This window comes from Mustelus asterias, chromosome 17, assembly GCF_964213995.1.
Source record: "Mustelus asterias chromosome 17, sMusAst1.hap1.1, whole genome shotgun sequence".
Lineage (NCBI taxonomy): Eukaryota > Metazoa > Chordata > Chondrichthyes > Carcharhiniformes > Triakidae > Mustelus > Mustelus asterias.
Window position 1 is genome coordinate 72,047,249 of NC_135817.1, and position 15,764 is coordinate 72,063,012.

Consider the following 15,764-nt stretch of genomic DNA (forward strand, 5'->3'; position numbering starts at 1 on the left):
ATTAGGGTGCATCTGACTCAGGTAATGTAACTAAAGTGCTCATTTGCTTAATTAAGGGGGGAGGATATGGCGCAATGGTATTATCACTGGATTAGTAATCTAGAAACCCAGGGCTCTGGGGACCCGGGTTCAAATCCCACCAATTTGGAATTCAATAAAAATATGGAATTAAAAGTTGAATGATGACCACGAAACCATTGTCAATTGTTGTAAAAACCCATCTGGTTCACTACTGTCCTTTAGGGAAGGAAATCTGCCGTCCTTACCTGGTCTGTGACTCTAGATCCACAGTAATGTGGTTGACTCTTAAAACCTCTCTGAAATGGCGGAGGAAGCCACACAGTCCAAAGATGTGCAGGTTAGGTTGATTGGCCAGGTTAAAAATTGCCCCTTAGAATCCTAAAATGCGTAGGTTAGAGGGATTAGCAGGTAAATATGTGGGGGTAGGGCCTGGGTGGGATTGTGGTCGGTGCAGACTCGATGGGCCGAATGGCCTCCTTCTGCACTGGAGGGATTCTATGATGAGTTCAAGAATGATTAGGGATGGGCAACAAATGCTGGCCTTGGCAGTGACGCCTACGTATCATGAAAGAATAAAGCCCCCCTCTCATCACTAGCCTACTGCAAGTTGCCTAAACTGGAGCTGTAGCTGCTTCATGAAAAAAATATTCTGTTTACAAAGGGAGAGTTAAGATTTACATGATGAAAAATCCATAGCAACACTTAGGCTGCTGGGGGCAGCATAGTGTCACAGTGGTTAGCGCTGCTGCTTCACAGTGCCAGGTTTGATTCCCGGCTTGGGTCACTGTCTGTGTGGAGTTTGCACATTCTCCCCGTGCCTGCGTGGGTTTCCTCCGGGTGCTCCAGTTTCCTCCCACAGTCCGAAGAACGTGCTGATCAGGTGCATTGGCCATGCTAAATTCTCCCTCAGTGTTACCCGAACAGGTGCCAGAGTGTGGCGACTAGGGGATTTTCACAGTAACTTCATTGCAGTGTTAATGTAAGCCTACTTGTGACAATAATAAAAATAAAAGAAACCTGTTGGAAGTTGGGACAACTGCATATGAGAAGTACAGAAATGATGATTTTAAAATCTGGCTCTAAAATTTATTCAATATTGTACCAAATAATGGAGAAATCCAACAACTAAACTGGAATCAGTTCCAGATATCAACATCTTCTATCGATGTGTGGTCAATCCCGGAGAGACATGAACATTTTGGACTTGCACAGCTTTTCACTCAATTTCAAAATTAGCACAACTAGGGGCTGGGAGATAGGGTGGCAGCACAGTGCCACAGTGGTTAGCACTGCTGCCTCACAGCGCTAGGGACCCAGGTTTGATTCCCGGCTTGGGTCACTGTCTGTGTGGAGTTTGCACATTCTCCCCATGTCTATGTGGGTTTCCTCCGGGTGCTCTGGTTTCTCTCTCCTCCCCCGCCCCCCCCGCGCGCGCGTGCACACGCACGCACGCACAAAAGATGTGCAGGTTAGGTGAATTGGTCATGATATAGTGTACTCGAACAGTGGAGTGTGGCGGCTAGGGGATTTTCACAGTAACTTCATTGCAATGTTAATGTAAGCCTACTGGAGATCAATAAATAAACTTTAACTTTATAGGTCACACGTTCCTTGTCATAACCACGCCTTTTTCCTGCCTTTATGAATGTCAGTGGATATCTTTCTGTAAATTCCAGGAGAGACAGAAGCACTGAATTAAGGAATACTTGCCCGAAAAAAAAAACACTGAAATCACTATCATTTTCATAATGCAATTTTATTTTAAGTTAAAAGCTTACAAAAACAGCATTTATTTTGGCATCAAGAGTGAAAAGCAACACTTGTTGAATAAACGTTACTCCACAGTGAATTTCACATACACAGTTATTCAAACACATGTTATATATCCAAATATAAATCCATGACTTGCAACTGTGTGCTATACATTACAGTATTAACTGCTAGGTAATGCAATAATTTGGGCAGTAGCAAATCAAATGCTTCTGCTGGGAGACACCATTTCACTCAAAGCATTTCCACTTCAAATTGAAGCACATTCTCTGGTGTGATCAAGGCATTAATCTTCCGAGGACTCTAGTAGCAATTTTACACTAAAATAGAAAATACATGTGAAACCTTTTAATTCAGACACATTGGTAGCCATGGAAGTGTCCCATTTTCCAGATCATCTCCATTGGTCGGACCAACTCATTGAATTACACTTATATTCAACAGGTAGCGAAGGAAATGGCCTTTACCAAGGAATATCTGATTAACAACGCCACATTTAAGTGACATAAATTGAACATGTAGGAAGTCTATTTGGTGACGGGTAAATAAATTGTTGCAGTTTCGAATATTTCAATAGCTCCACTTGACAATATTCAGCTTTGAAAATATGCAGCAAATCACCGAAAGTTACACATGCAGATTATATCAGAAAATTCATGTTAGGTCACCCAGGCAAATGTTGGGCTTTTCAATTCCAGTTTTTGTTGGCTTGCGATTCAAAATTAATCTAATTAAAAGCAGTCCTTTGGCTAATTATTTTATGACAGTTGGACTTTCTCTGCAGCTTATCCAATGCTACCAACCATCTTAAATCTTTTTTTTTTTGAGACCATCTCGATCAAACTTTTCTTCTGATCGATTTCTTATTATCCCCTTCTTGTGAATGTAATTACTTTTATTGAAAATAAACTCTTGCGCGGGAAGATAGACAACTTGGATTCAGACCCAAGTGTGAAAGTTCGACTAACGTGAAGTAATGATTGAGTAATTTAAAACCAACACATTTTGAAACCTGTTGTTAGAGGAAGTTCTCCAATGACAATTAACATTGCATCTTTGGTCAAAATAAGGGGATCTGGCGCCAAAGTTTCCAATAGGGTTCCTCACATTAACATTGCACCCCTGTCATACATGTTTCATGATGTGGAGATGCCGGCGTTGGACTGGGGTGAACACAGTAAGAAGTCTCACAACACCAGGTTAAAGTCCAACAGGTTTATTTGGTAGCAAATACCATAAGCTTTCGGAGCACTGCTCCGAAAGCTTATGGTATTTGCTACCAAATAAACCTGTTGGACTTTAACCTGGTGTTGTGAGACTTCTTACTGTATACATGTTTCAAACAGCCATATAAATGAGAGGTGTCAAATGGGATTAATATCTTGCTGCCACTGGAACAATTTGTCTTCAAATGGATCTACTTTGAAGAAGTGACATGTAGTCATAAGTTTATTTTCACCTGAAGGTTTTAAAAATTGAATTTGTTCCAGTAGCAATGAATCCATGATTCAGGCAACTTTAAATCCTTCACATACAGAGTCCAATGAATAATCATTTAAACAGTTACAATTCTACAAATCAATTATTTCCCAACTCAGATTGACAGGAATATTTCACCCCTTAAGTCATAATAAAGTTACAAGCTACTCTTGCACAATTCTTGCAATAATCACAATTTGCATTCTCTATTTCATCGTCCCGTTTGTTGGATTTAAAAAGCATTCACAGTGAGATGGGACTACGCACTGACAAACGGAAAAGGCAGACTGAAAATGGGATAACTCGCAATGACGGAACACAGAAAGAGGGGGAGGGTGAGCAGCGCCAGTCTGCAAACAAAACGTAAGGCTATTAGTCTGAGTAATTGTTACCAGAAACCAAATTTGAAATATTAACACATTAATTACATCTAGATATTGCTGTAAAATGAAATCATGGGGCTGAATGGGTAGAACAATACCAATCATCACCCATGTAAAAGGAAGCCAGTGAACATTGAGACATTCTGAAAAAACAGCTAAACAAGAAGCATCAATCTATGAGCAGTTGGTGAGGATCAGTATCATCATGGTAGCATTCCAAGTAATGAATATGGAACGAGGGGATTTTCAGGCTACTCGGAGGCCCAGAGTTCACTTCCAATGCTATGGGAAAAGGCAGGCACTGGGGGAAATGCTGCATCGTGGACAACCAAATCAATCAGTGGCTCCCACATTTTGATTTTGCAAATGTTACGAAAAGTAAGAAACGTGAAATGTTAGCGAGAGACACACAGACATTGACGCAATGTGCAAAGCACTTTCTCAGTGGCAGTTTCTATCTGCATTTGTTTTGTAAAATACTTCACATGGATGATGATCTCCATTTTGGAGCTGGACTGGAGATTAATGATCATGTCCCATTTTTAATATGCTTAAGCAATTGACCACATCACCATTTTGTTCACCTGCAGCTGTGCTGCAATTAGAGGCTTGTGAAGTGTTGAAAAGCCTCTGCCCAATGGGAGGGGTTCAAAATGCAGCCTTCCATTGCTGGAGAGACTAAAATATTCCAGAGTGTTAAATTACCAAAAAAAAATGCAGGGAATTAAATCTTCCATCAGGCAATTTTACTGCAAGAAGCCTTTCCAGTGTCTTCCACATCAATGCAGCACCTCATTGAGCTGTCCTGGTTAATGATGCACAACTAAAATAATTCTACATTTGTAGGAAGCTTGGACAGCTCCTGAATAATCATAAAAGGTGCGAGGTTGAATCTATGGGAATGGGAAATGTTGCCCAACATCTGTGCTCCTGAGCAATTCTCCCTTCTCGAGTTTGGTGCAATACTGATCTCATAGTTTTATATCCCTTGGCTTGGAGCACATTATTTGGAAACAAAATCCATGGGGCAGAATTTTCTGGTCCTTCCCACCGGTGGGGTCTTCCAGACCCAATGAAGGCAACGCCGCTACCCACCCCTCAACAGGAGCCACGCAAATCAGCCTAGACATCTGCAGGACTGGAAGATCCTATGCATGGCCATCTCCTCCGCCACAAAACACATCGCAGTAGCGTGTGGAAAATCCCACCCATGAAGTTGAGGAAAATTAAGTCAGAGGAAATCCCTCAAAAAGGTGTCTATAGCAATAATTTTCTTAAACAAATATCTTGAGTGAAAGCTTTGCGGAAGCTAAAATTTCCAAACAAAAAAATATACATTATGGCTCAAATTGGTGATAGTTTTTGAACAACTGGCCAAGTAAATTTTGGAAGCATGAGAGCTTTGCTTTCAATAATAAGGCAAACAGGAAAACAGATATTCTATTAACTGAGGCAACTGAAGGTTACATTAAATTGTCGCCTCGACTTTGCTTCCAGTCTGGCAGAAACCAGGCACAAGGTGAAGCTGGTGGGGAATTGAAATGGAGCAGGGACTTGTACATTCCTTACCCATCCCCAATTTGGCCAATTGTGATGATGCCCTCCTTGCCATTTTATTCGGACGCCTCAGTGGAGGTCAGCAATTCTCCTTTCATCATGCCAAATGGCTAGAATCCAATTTGAGGGCCAAATGAGGCCTAGTAAGGTCCCAAAGACCCAACCAACTCCTGGGAGCTACTCCAGTTCCCTCCTGAATCCTGTTCCCACCCACTTACCAGGCTGTGATTGCTGCCACGTTTGGGTGGAAATCCAATCAAGAAAAGATCCTTGAGCTAAAATTGCACAAGACCTTGGCATGTGATTGTGCCCCTGCTCCCCCCCCCTTCTTACTCAGCAACCCTGCCTAAAGTTAAAATCAAGGCCTAGGTGTCTAGTTAACAGAGAGGACAACCATAATATATACACATCTATAATGGTCCATTCATTTATCTGTTGGAGAGAGACAATTTGCCTCATTCTGAAATGAAGCTACAAGGCAGCATTATTCAGGACCTGGCCATTTGGGGACTTTTTGACATTTTTCAATCATTAATGTCAATGATGATTCACATTGGTTTGGGTTCTTCTCATTTGTCTTTTTATTTGGCATCAATGCCTTTGGTTTCATGGAATCATCAGTTCTGCTTTTATATATGCATGTGCGTGCAAGTTTCATATCCACTATTCTGCACATACATTTCTAATCTTTCAGGTCCAACAGTTTAATATTATTCTGTTGAGTGGCACTAGTCACAGTATGCAGTTTGAAATAAACATTTATTCCAAAGAGAAATTTTCATGAAGGAAACACGCGTTCAAACTGGGATGGGTGCGTGAATGAGTCCACTCAATAACCAGTAGAATAAACATGAATGTGCAGGCGAACTATTACAGAAACTTTCACACACCCACCCCAAGAAATAAAAGAACTGAAAGTTCTGTAGAAGAAAGAACAGTTTACTTTCATCTGTCACCTAGATAGGTGCAAAATAAATTGAGTTGTTTTGAAAGTCCATTAGCCTCCATCGAATATTGACTTAGTTAGATTGGTCTCTCACATCCTTAGTCTTCAATGTCTCCAGGAGATTTGTCCTAGGCAAGAATAATGACAGACCGCATTAAATGTGCACAGAATCTTCCACATTTTCCTACATGACAATATAGATGCAGACACTGCCGAGTTCTCTCATGTCAAACATCATGCTCATCATATCTTTTTGGATTTGCATACTCTCCAAGAGTGAATTTTTCTAATGTGGCCATTAATACAGTGGAGCAGTAACTTTAATTCTTGCCAATACCACTCTGCATCAACCTTCACTGAATAATTAGAGCTTGCCTCTAACTGTTCAGAGTGAACCAGGCGGGTTTGCAGGAACTCAGTCAGGATGCAGCTTGTAGAGCTCATTTTTGATTAGTCATAGTTAGAGTCATAGAGGTTTACAGCATGGAAACAGGCCCTTTGGCCCAACTTGTCCATGTCGCCCCTTTTTTAAAAACCACGAAGCTAGTCCCAATTGCTTGCGTTTAGCCCATATCCCTCTATAGCCATCTTATCCATGTAACTGTCTAAATGCTTTTTAAAAGACAAAATTGTACCTGCCTCTACTACTACCTCTGGCAACTCGTTCCAGACACTCACCACCCTCTGTGTGAAAGAATTGCCCCTTTGGACCCTTTTGTATCTCTCTCCTCTCACCTTAAACCTACGCCCTCTAGTTTTAGAATCCCCTATCTTTGGGATAAGATATTGACTATCTAGCTGATCTAAGCCCCTCATTATTTTATAGACCTCTATAAGATCACTCCTCAGCCTCCAACGTTCCAGAGAAAAAATTCCCAGTCTATCCAGCCTCTCCTTATAACTCAAATCATTAAGTCCCGGTAGCATCCTCGTAAATCTTTTCTGCACTCTTTCTAGTTTAATAGTATCCTTTCTATAATAGGGTGACCAGAACTATAAACAGTATTCCAAGTGTGGCCTTACCAATGTCTTGTACAACTTCAACAAGACGTCCCAACTCCTGTATTCAATATTCTGACCAATGAAACCAAGCATGCCGAATGCCTTCTTCACCACTCTGTCCATCTGTGACTCCACTTAAGGAGCTATGAACCTATAAACCTAGATCTGTTTGTTCTATAACTTTCCCTAACACCCTACCATTAACTGAATAAGTCCTGCCCTTGTTTGAACTGCCAAAATACATCAGTTCGCATTTATCTAAATTAAACTCCATCTGCCATTCATCGGCCCACTGGCCCAATTGATCAAGATCCAGTTGCAATCCTAGATAATCTTCTTCACTGTCCACTATGCCACCAATCTTGCTGTCATCTGAAAACTTACTAACCATGCCTCCTATATTCTCATCCAAATCATTAATATAAATGACAAATAACAGCGGACCCAGCACTGATCCCTGAGGCACACCGCTGGTCACAGGCCTCCAGTTTGAAAAACATCCCTCTACAACCATCCTCTGACTTCCGTCATCAAGCCAATTGTGTATCCATTTGGCTACCTCACCCTGGATCCCGTGAGACTTAACCTTATGCAACAACCTACCATGTGGTACCCTGTCAAAGACCTTGCTAAAGTCCATGTAGACAACATTGACTGCATTGCCCTCATCTACCTTCTTGGTTGTCCCTTCAAAAAATTCAATCAAATTTGTGAAACATGGTTTTCCACTCACAAAGCCATGTTGACTGTCCCTAATCTATCCTTGCCTCTCTAAAGGTTGAAGGGACTGCTCAGTTGTTGCATCGAGAAAAAGTCATGGCTGAGCAAAGGATAAAAACAAAGCAGCTCTCATTTTCAGACGGAGCTTTGGAGGTGCTGATATAAAATATGCATCATCCTACTTATCTTCCTTACAGAAGAGATGCCCAGGTTGTTTAAATATGAACATGGTTACAAACATTTAATCAAGACAGATAAGATCAATGTCTACTAGTGAGCCTAGCTTCCATCGTACTGGATCAAATGGATATACAAAAGTATAAAGGGAATAGTCCTTCCTCTCACCTACCTATGCACTACTGGAGACCACAGGGCTAATCACCACAGGGCATAATTTATTATTCACACTTTAAGTTGCAATTGATGTTCCATGGTGACACACGCTCGCTAAGCTACCCTGATCAAGTTGGGATACAAAAGGAGCACAGGACTATGTCATTTGTGTGTTTTTCAAACCTCCTGTAGTTCCAGAAGACCATATGATACAGGAGCAGAATCAGGCCAATCAGCCCATCGATTCTGCCCTGCCATTCAATCGTGGCTGATAAGTTTCTCAACGCTATTCTCCCACTTTTCCTTGTAACCTTTACCAATCAATAACCTATCTATCTCTGTCTTAAATGCACTCAATGACCTGGCCACCACAGTCTTCTGTAGCAATGAATTCCATAGATTCACCGCCCTCAGGTTGAAGAAATTCCTCTTTATCTTGGTCCTTTACTCTGAGGCTGTGCCCTCAGATCCTAGTCTCTCCTACCATTGGAAATATCTTCCCCATATCCACTCTATCCAGGCCTTTCAGTATTCTCTATAGGGCGGCACGGTAGCACAGTGGTTAGCACTGCTGCTTCACAGCTCCAGGGACCTGGGTTCGATTCCCGGCTTGGGTCACTGTCTGTGTGGAGTTTGCACATTCTCCTCGTGTCTGCGTGGGTTTCCTCCGGTTTCCTCCCACAGTCCAAAGATGTGCGGGTTAGGTTGATTGGCCATGCTAAAGTCGCCCCTTAGTGTCCTGAAATGCATAGCTTAGAGGGATTAGCAGGTAAATATGTAGGGATATGGGGGTAGGGCCTGGGTGGGATTGTGGTCGGTGCAGACTCGATGGGCCAAATGGCCTCTTTCTGCAATGTAGGGTTTCTATAAGTTGAAAGAGTTCAATGTGTTTCTCTGTTTGCAGGAAAATGGCACAAAACAGAAAAGGAAGAGGTGAGAACTAAAGGAGGTTCCCCCCATTTTCAATGTCTCAGGCAATCCCCAAAAGCTCAAAGCTCGTGTCTTTCTGTCCCTCCTCCTTTCCTCATAAATTCACAGGCACACATTGCACTATGACACACTTCACCCAGATGGTAAATTTCAGCCACTTTTTCTGCTCCCCTCACCTCTCTTTCACAATCATTGCTCTCTACCACCTCCCCAAGTACAAGAGAAATTCTCACCAAAAACTCTCCACCGCTTTCACCCCTCAGCCTCTGCACAATGGCTTCTCATCCTTTCTCACAGTCACAAAGGATGCATAAAAATGTAGATTGGCACTTTTTTAAAAAATTAATTTTATTCAGTGGGCCAACATTTATTACCCATTTCAGAGGGCATTTGAGAGTCAACCACATTGCTGTAGATCTGGAGTACAGCAAGACCAGACCAGGTAAGGACGGCAGATTTCCTTTCCTAAAGGACATTAGTGAACCAAATGGGTTTTTATGACAATTGACTGTAGTTTCATCATTAGACTTTTAATTCCAAATTTTTTATTGAATTCAAATTTCACCATCTGCTGTGGCGGGATTTGAAACTCAGTCTCCATATCTTGTTCCAGATCTAGTCCAGTGACAATACCACTGCCACCTCAATGCATTATTCTGGTGTTGAATTGGCTTTCAGATGCAATGTTAAACTGACCAGCCTCCTGCCTGCTCGGGTGAAAGTAAAAAGTATTTGATGAAAAGCAGGGTATTCTCCCAATGCCCTGACCAACATTTCTTGGCTAACCAACATCACATACAATTGATATTCTGGATGCTCATTTGTTTCCTGTTCAAGGGATCTTGCTGCACTTTGCTACATAATAATTGCATTCCAAAAGTAATTCATTGGTGTCAGGTGTCTTAAAAAAAAAACTATTAGTTGTGGTACAAATGCAAGTTCTTTCTTAACATGGGCAGTCCTGAAGTAGTAATCATAGGTCCCAGTGGTGACTATGAACCCACAAACCACAAAGCATCTGGCATCATTTATTGGGTTGGTAACAGACACCAGAGAATTTATTTATCCAGTTTGAAATAGTGGATCACAAGTGTACTGCAACAGCTGGTAGAGGCAAGACATTATGGATTTCTCATCTTTGCTTTATAAATAGAAATTAAATATGACATGATACAGATCTTAAAACCACAGGGGCGACTTTAATTCCCCACCCGACCACCCCACCCTCTAAAGAAACGTTGAGTGTGCAATGCTAGGGAAGAGTTGAGAAACTTGCCAGAAAATTAAATGTACCGAGTGAAGAAATTAATCCTTGCGGTAAAAATTGAGCAACTGAAATAAAAGTATTAAAAAGATCGATGACAATGCAGCAGGATAGGCGTACAGGCTATTGCTGACAGCCTGAATTCTCTACCTCCTTGTGGCATTGCCCTGGTAGAAATGGATAAATATTGCTGGCAGGAAGAGGCTCGTGTTGCTGCTGGGAAGGTAGAATGATCAAAGGTCCATGACGAGACAAAGAAATCAGTTGTTGTGACTGTTGGCGTGCACGCGAGTTAATTTGTTCAAATGGAACCTCTTTCACCTACCACTGCTCTGGAGTTCGGCTGCTCAGTGTCGATTGCTTTTACTTCTTCCGTTTCGGGTTCTGGATTGGAGGTCTCAGAAACTGCAGTCTCACTTCCTGCTGCATTGTGATCACTACTGGCAGAGGCCTCACTCTCCTTACTTGAAGACTCATCAGTTTCCTTTGTAGTGATATCATTGGCTTCAGGTTGTTCACATTGGTCTTGATCGGGAGAGATTTCAGATTCTTGGCTTTGAGAAGACAAGAGGTCATTGAGCTCTATATGGGATGGCTCTTCGGGTGAAGACGCTTTGGGTGAAGTACAAGAGTCTTCTTTGGGTGAGGCAGAGTTCTTTGAGTTTGCGTCGTCAGTTTGGCCTCCACGATCGCCAAAAACATCATCATTTTCTTCATCTGGTGCTCCATTCTCTTCTGGCTTTACGTTCTTGGCAGGCGTCTCTGTTTCGGGAGAGCCAGGGTTATTCGATTCTTCAGCAACTGATCGTCTGAATCGCCTGCTCGGTGGTCGCCGTTTCAGGGACACACGTGCTCGACTCTGAAATGTCAAAACAAACAAAACACATCCAAACAAAATTGAGATCCAAAATGTATTTATCTTTCATGTAAACAAGATGTTAGTGTGCGTCTGTCTGTCTTTCTGTATTCATTATTTTGCAGTATATACCTCATCTCCCTGTACCTCCAAACAGTGATAGTCTGCATTAATCTCAATCCTCAAAATGGCGCTTGACCCAGAGGCCACAGCCATTTGAGGGAGGGGGATGTCCCTCCTTACCCCTTTGTGAAAAAATGCTTCCTAATTTGCTTCCAAAATGACCCACCTCTAATTTTAAACTTGCACTCCTTTGTAAAAGATTCTCATACCAGACAAAATTGTTTCTTTGTGTCTACCAAATTAAATTCCTTTATTATTTTGAACAACTTGATTAGATCAAGTGTAATCCAGAGTTATACAAAGGAAGTGTAACTTCCTCACTTTTGCATTTCTACCCACCTGAGGTTAACATCCCCAATCGATTTTTGATTTTGTTTTGGCGCCAGCTTTTAGTGATTCCCGACTGAGGGACCCCAAACCCTATTGCTCCTCACGCACTGGTTCCTGCAGGGCTACAATGAAGCCCCAGTCAACACCAGGGTAACACAGGAGATGACTAACAGATCTCTTCCATCCCTGTCATTTTCTCTTCTACACTATGCCCCACTGATTTCCCAAATGCAATTGCAAGGTAAATTTACCCTTCAACCCCTTAATAAAGTAATGTTGCTTCATATTTGGATGCTGACAATCTTGCCCTGTACACCTGGCACTTTCAATTTTTATTTCATAATCCTATATGTTCGCAGCTCCATGTTCAAATTGTTTGAAAACAGCAGCCTGTTCTATGGTCTTGTTAATGTAGTTACACTGTAGGTTCCAGACATACATAACAGTTAGTCATTAATATCAATGCCTACATATATATTTTTTTTAATCCCGAAATTAACAGATTGCAAATAGTAGCACTCAAAGCTGATGCTGTGACTGTACCTTGTGGAAACTGTGCAAAGGTTCACCTTCTGTGGGTTGGTCAAATGTAACTGGAGGTCCATCCGATTCACTGGATTGGGAGCATGCTCCAGGACTATCAGGCGTAGAAGCTGGACTAGCAAAAGGTGAGAAGCAAGATTTTGATGGACTCTTTGGACCAACCCCGGGCAACAGAGCATTTGGGGAGAGACGCAAGTTGGCCTATGTAAAAAAGAAAAGAGATAAAGAGGTCACATTCCACTCAACCTATTAAATCATTTTTTGGATCTGTTCAGTGACATTTGGTGATTTCTGTTCATGGACCCACCCCTCACAAATCTAACTGTTCTTCCACAGTTGATGGTTCCTAACCATAAGAGAAATGGAAAAGCCTAATTTAAAAATTCTCAATGGATTGAGTGGGAAACCTCTGAACATTGTTGGGAAACTTCATGCCGCAATCTGATTTATCCCAGAAGTAATATAATCAAGGTAAGCAGAATGATTAGATTTACAGGTACTAATCTGAGATCAGAGGGCATCTAACATACATTCTTAGGCAGTCTGAATACTTGTAAAGTACAACTTTTACCAAGTCACAGGGTTTGTTACATTGTAAAATATTTACCAATGGATGAGACACAGGGTTACAAAAATGAACATACTGCAAGACTGCAGAGAGGATATACAAAGTTTGCAAGTTCAATCTGTGCGATTTTTAATGTTATTTAAATTGCTTTATCATCTAAAGTGAAGTTAAAGTAAAAGTTTATTTATTAGTCACAAGTGAGGCTTACATTAACATTGCAATGAAGTTACTGTAAAATTCCCCTCGTCGCCAACACTACGGTCCCTGTTCGGGTCAATGCACCCTAACCAGCACGTCTTTCAGACTGTGGGAGGAATCCGGAGCACCTGGAGGAAACTCACGCAGACACGGGGAGAACGTGCAAACTCCACAAGACAGTGACCAAGCTGGGACTTGAACCCGGGTCCCTGGTGCTGTGAAGCAGCAGTGCTAACCACTGTGCCACCCCTTCAGGAACAGAAGAGCTGATTTTCTGAATTTTTTCTCCCAGTGAATATCTTTAATCATCGTGGGTGACATTTCCCAAAATATTCCTGCGTCAACATGGTCTGTCCCCGAAATGCTAAGCCACCTTTTTACTTTACAGCTGCTGATGAATTTGTTGTTATTTTCAGCCTATTATTATCTTCTTGCTTAACTCTAGGTGCCACACGTTCATTACTCTGTACATAACAAACCACAGCTATGGGGAGTGGCAAAAATACTCAAACATACCTGGAGTTTTTCAATGAGTGGCGAGGAACTTTTCACTTTCAACTTTGGACGATGGGTGGAGTCGTTAACTGCTGGCTTCTGTAACATGTCAGGAAGTAAGTTCTCATGAGGCCAAAGAGCTAATCACGTTACAAGATTTATTTCAAATGCATGATCTGACCTCAGTTCATTAAAATTTTAGCCCACACATAGATTCAGGTTTTGAGGGTGAAAGTCATCAGCATAATCAAGGATCCCGCACACCCCAGACACTCTCTCTTCTACCTTCTTCCGTTGGGAAAAAACGGACAAAAGTCTGAGATCACATACCAACCCGACTCAAGATCAGCTTCTTCCCTGCTGCCATCAGACTTTTGAATGGACGTACCTTATATTAAGTTGATCTTTCTTTACACCCTAGCTATGACTGTAACATTACATTCCGCACCCTCTCCTTTCCTTCTCCCCTATGTACTCAATGAATGGTATGCTTTGTCTGCATTGCGCGCAAGAAACAATAATTTTCACTGTATCCCAATACATGTGACAATAATAAATCAAATCAAAACCTATGGAATAAACATTATAGACTTATCTTAAAGTAAGTAGGTGATCCTAGATTTGATTATCTTACCTCATCTGCATTATGGCCTGTTTCAGTATTATCCCTCATACCACACAAAAGGAGAGAGCAAGGAGGCTTTTTGCGAACTGGTCCCTTTGGTTGTCTCTAAGGAAAAAAAAAAGAACAGACTAGCATTAAAATAACTTTTATACCTTTCGGAATATGCAACCCCAACCTTTGAGAGGCCAAATGCAAGTCATTAATTGGTCATTTGAGGGCTATCGCTGGAAAATGACCATTAAAAAAGCAGCTAGATGATTGGGGGAAAAGAACAACTAATTCACTAATGTAAAGGATGTGGTCCACATTACTTCACTGATTAATTCGCAATGTTCTGTGGGTAACGAAGGATTGGTAACACATGCAATATCGTCTTTCCAGTACTGTCAACATCCAAAAATGATTTAAAAGACAAATGGAGATGCAGTTGCAATTATGTAAGCAAATAAAATTAATCATTTACTTCATGGCAAAATCCCAAAAAGAGCAAAGAGATAAATGAACTACTCCCCTATTTTTAGTGGTGTTGTCTGAGGAGGTCCGTGTTGACTAAGACAACATAGGGAACTTGCGGCTCTTGTCAGATCATGCCATGGGATGTTTAACATCCATCAGAACAAGGCGACAGGGCCTTAGATTACCATCCCATCTAAACAGCACGTCTAACAGTTAAATATTTCCTCACTACTGCACTCAAGTAAGTGTTCAAGTCCTTACGTACAACTTGAATGACAAACTGCTGACTTGAGAGGCAATGCTATAATTGAGGGACACGAATGAAAGGGTCAAGAGTCTTAGGCATTTGGAAGCAGGAAATGAACTGAACAGGTTTCCCTTGCAAAGCTGGAGACAACACAAGTTTGCCGATGGAAAAAGAAAAGGCCGCATTCTTATGACAGCGTCCTGCCCGACTTCTGGCAAGGCGAAGTGGTGAGATCATGCGGGAGGTGAAAAATCAGATTCGCGCCCTGTTTTTCACCTCCCTCGATCTTACCAGTACTGTTTTGCCAGTGGAATTGACTTTGCGACCTTTCTTTAAATATTAATGACATAATTTGAATGTCATTAACGAGTCCCAGATGCTATCGTCCAGATTCACTTACCTTTATCACCTCACCAGGCAAGATTCTCCCTGACAAGAGTACGTATGTTCTTCATCAACGGGGACCAGACGTGATGGCCTCACCGTTGTGGGAGGGTGGCAATCAGAGGCCATTGAGGCCCCTGGATGGTTGGGGGCAGTGCCAAGGAGTGGAGTGGTCCCCTGGAGTTGAGAGAATTCTGTGAAGCTGGGAGTCCTCGCATGTCTGGGCTGAGGCCTGTGGGCGGTGTTGGTGGCCTGGACAACAGTTGTCATTTTTCAGGCAATTGCCATGTAATTCTTACCTGGGAACATCCAGGCATGGGGGCAGAGAGCGATTTCCCAGCCCATCTTTGGGGTAACCCCCCAGTTAAATTGCCCTGTATCTCAGATGTTACAGCCCTATGTATGAAAACAATGGAATCATAGAAATCTACAGCATGGGTGGTGGCCATTCGGCCCATCATGTCTCTGCTGGTTGATAAAAAGCCATTCAGCCCAAACCCACTTTCCATCCCTTGGCACGTAGCCTTGTTGGTT

At 42.0% G+C, this 15,764-nt stretch overlaps 1 protein-coding gene across 1 annotated transcript in view; it reads right to left on the minus strand.

Moving 5' to 3' along the window:
* Nucleotides 1–1,758: 1,758 nt before the first annotated feature.
* Nucleotides 1,759–15,764, minus strand: part of LOC144506611 (capZ-interacting protein-like) — a 69,015-nt gene continuing 55,009 nt past the window's right edge. The window contains exons 3-7 of the mRNA XM_078232961.1: nt 14,153–14,248; nt 13,540–13,617; nt 12,258–12,458; nt 10,731–11,264; nt 1,759–6,284 (exon numbers count right to left, since the gene is read on the minus strand). Of these exons, the coding sequence (XP_078089087.1) occupies nt 6,255–6,284; nt 10,731–11,264; nt 12,258–12,458; nt 13,540–13,617; nt 14,153–14,248 (939 nt within the window). The 3' untranslated portion in view covers nt 1,759–6,254. The remainder of the gene's footprint in view (nt 6,285–10,730; nt 11,265–12,257; nt 12,459–13,539; nt 13,618–14,152; nt 14,249–15,764) is intronic.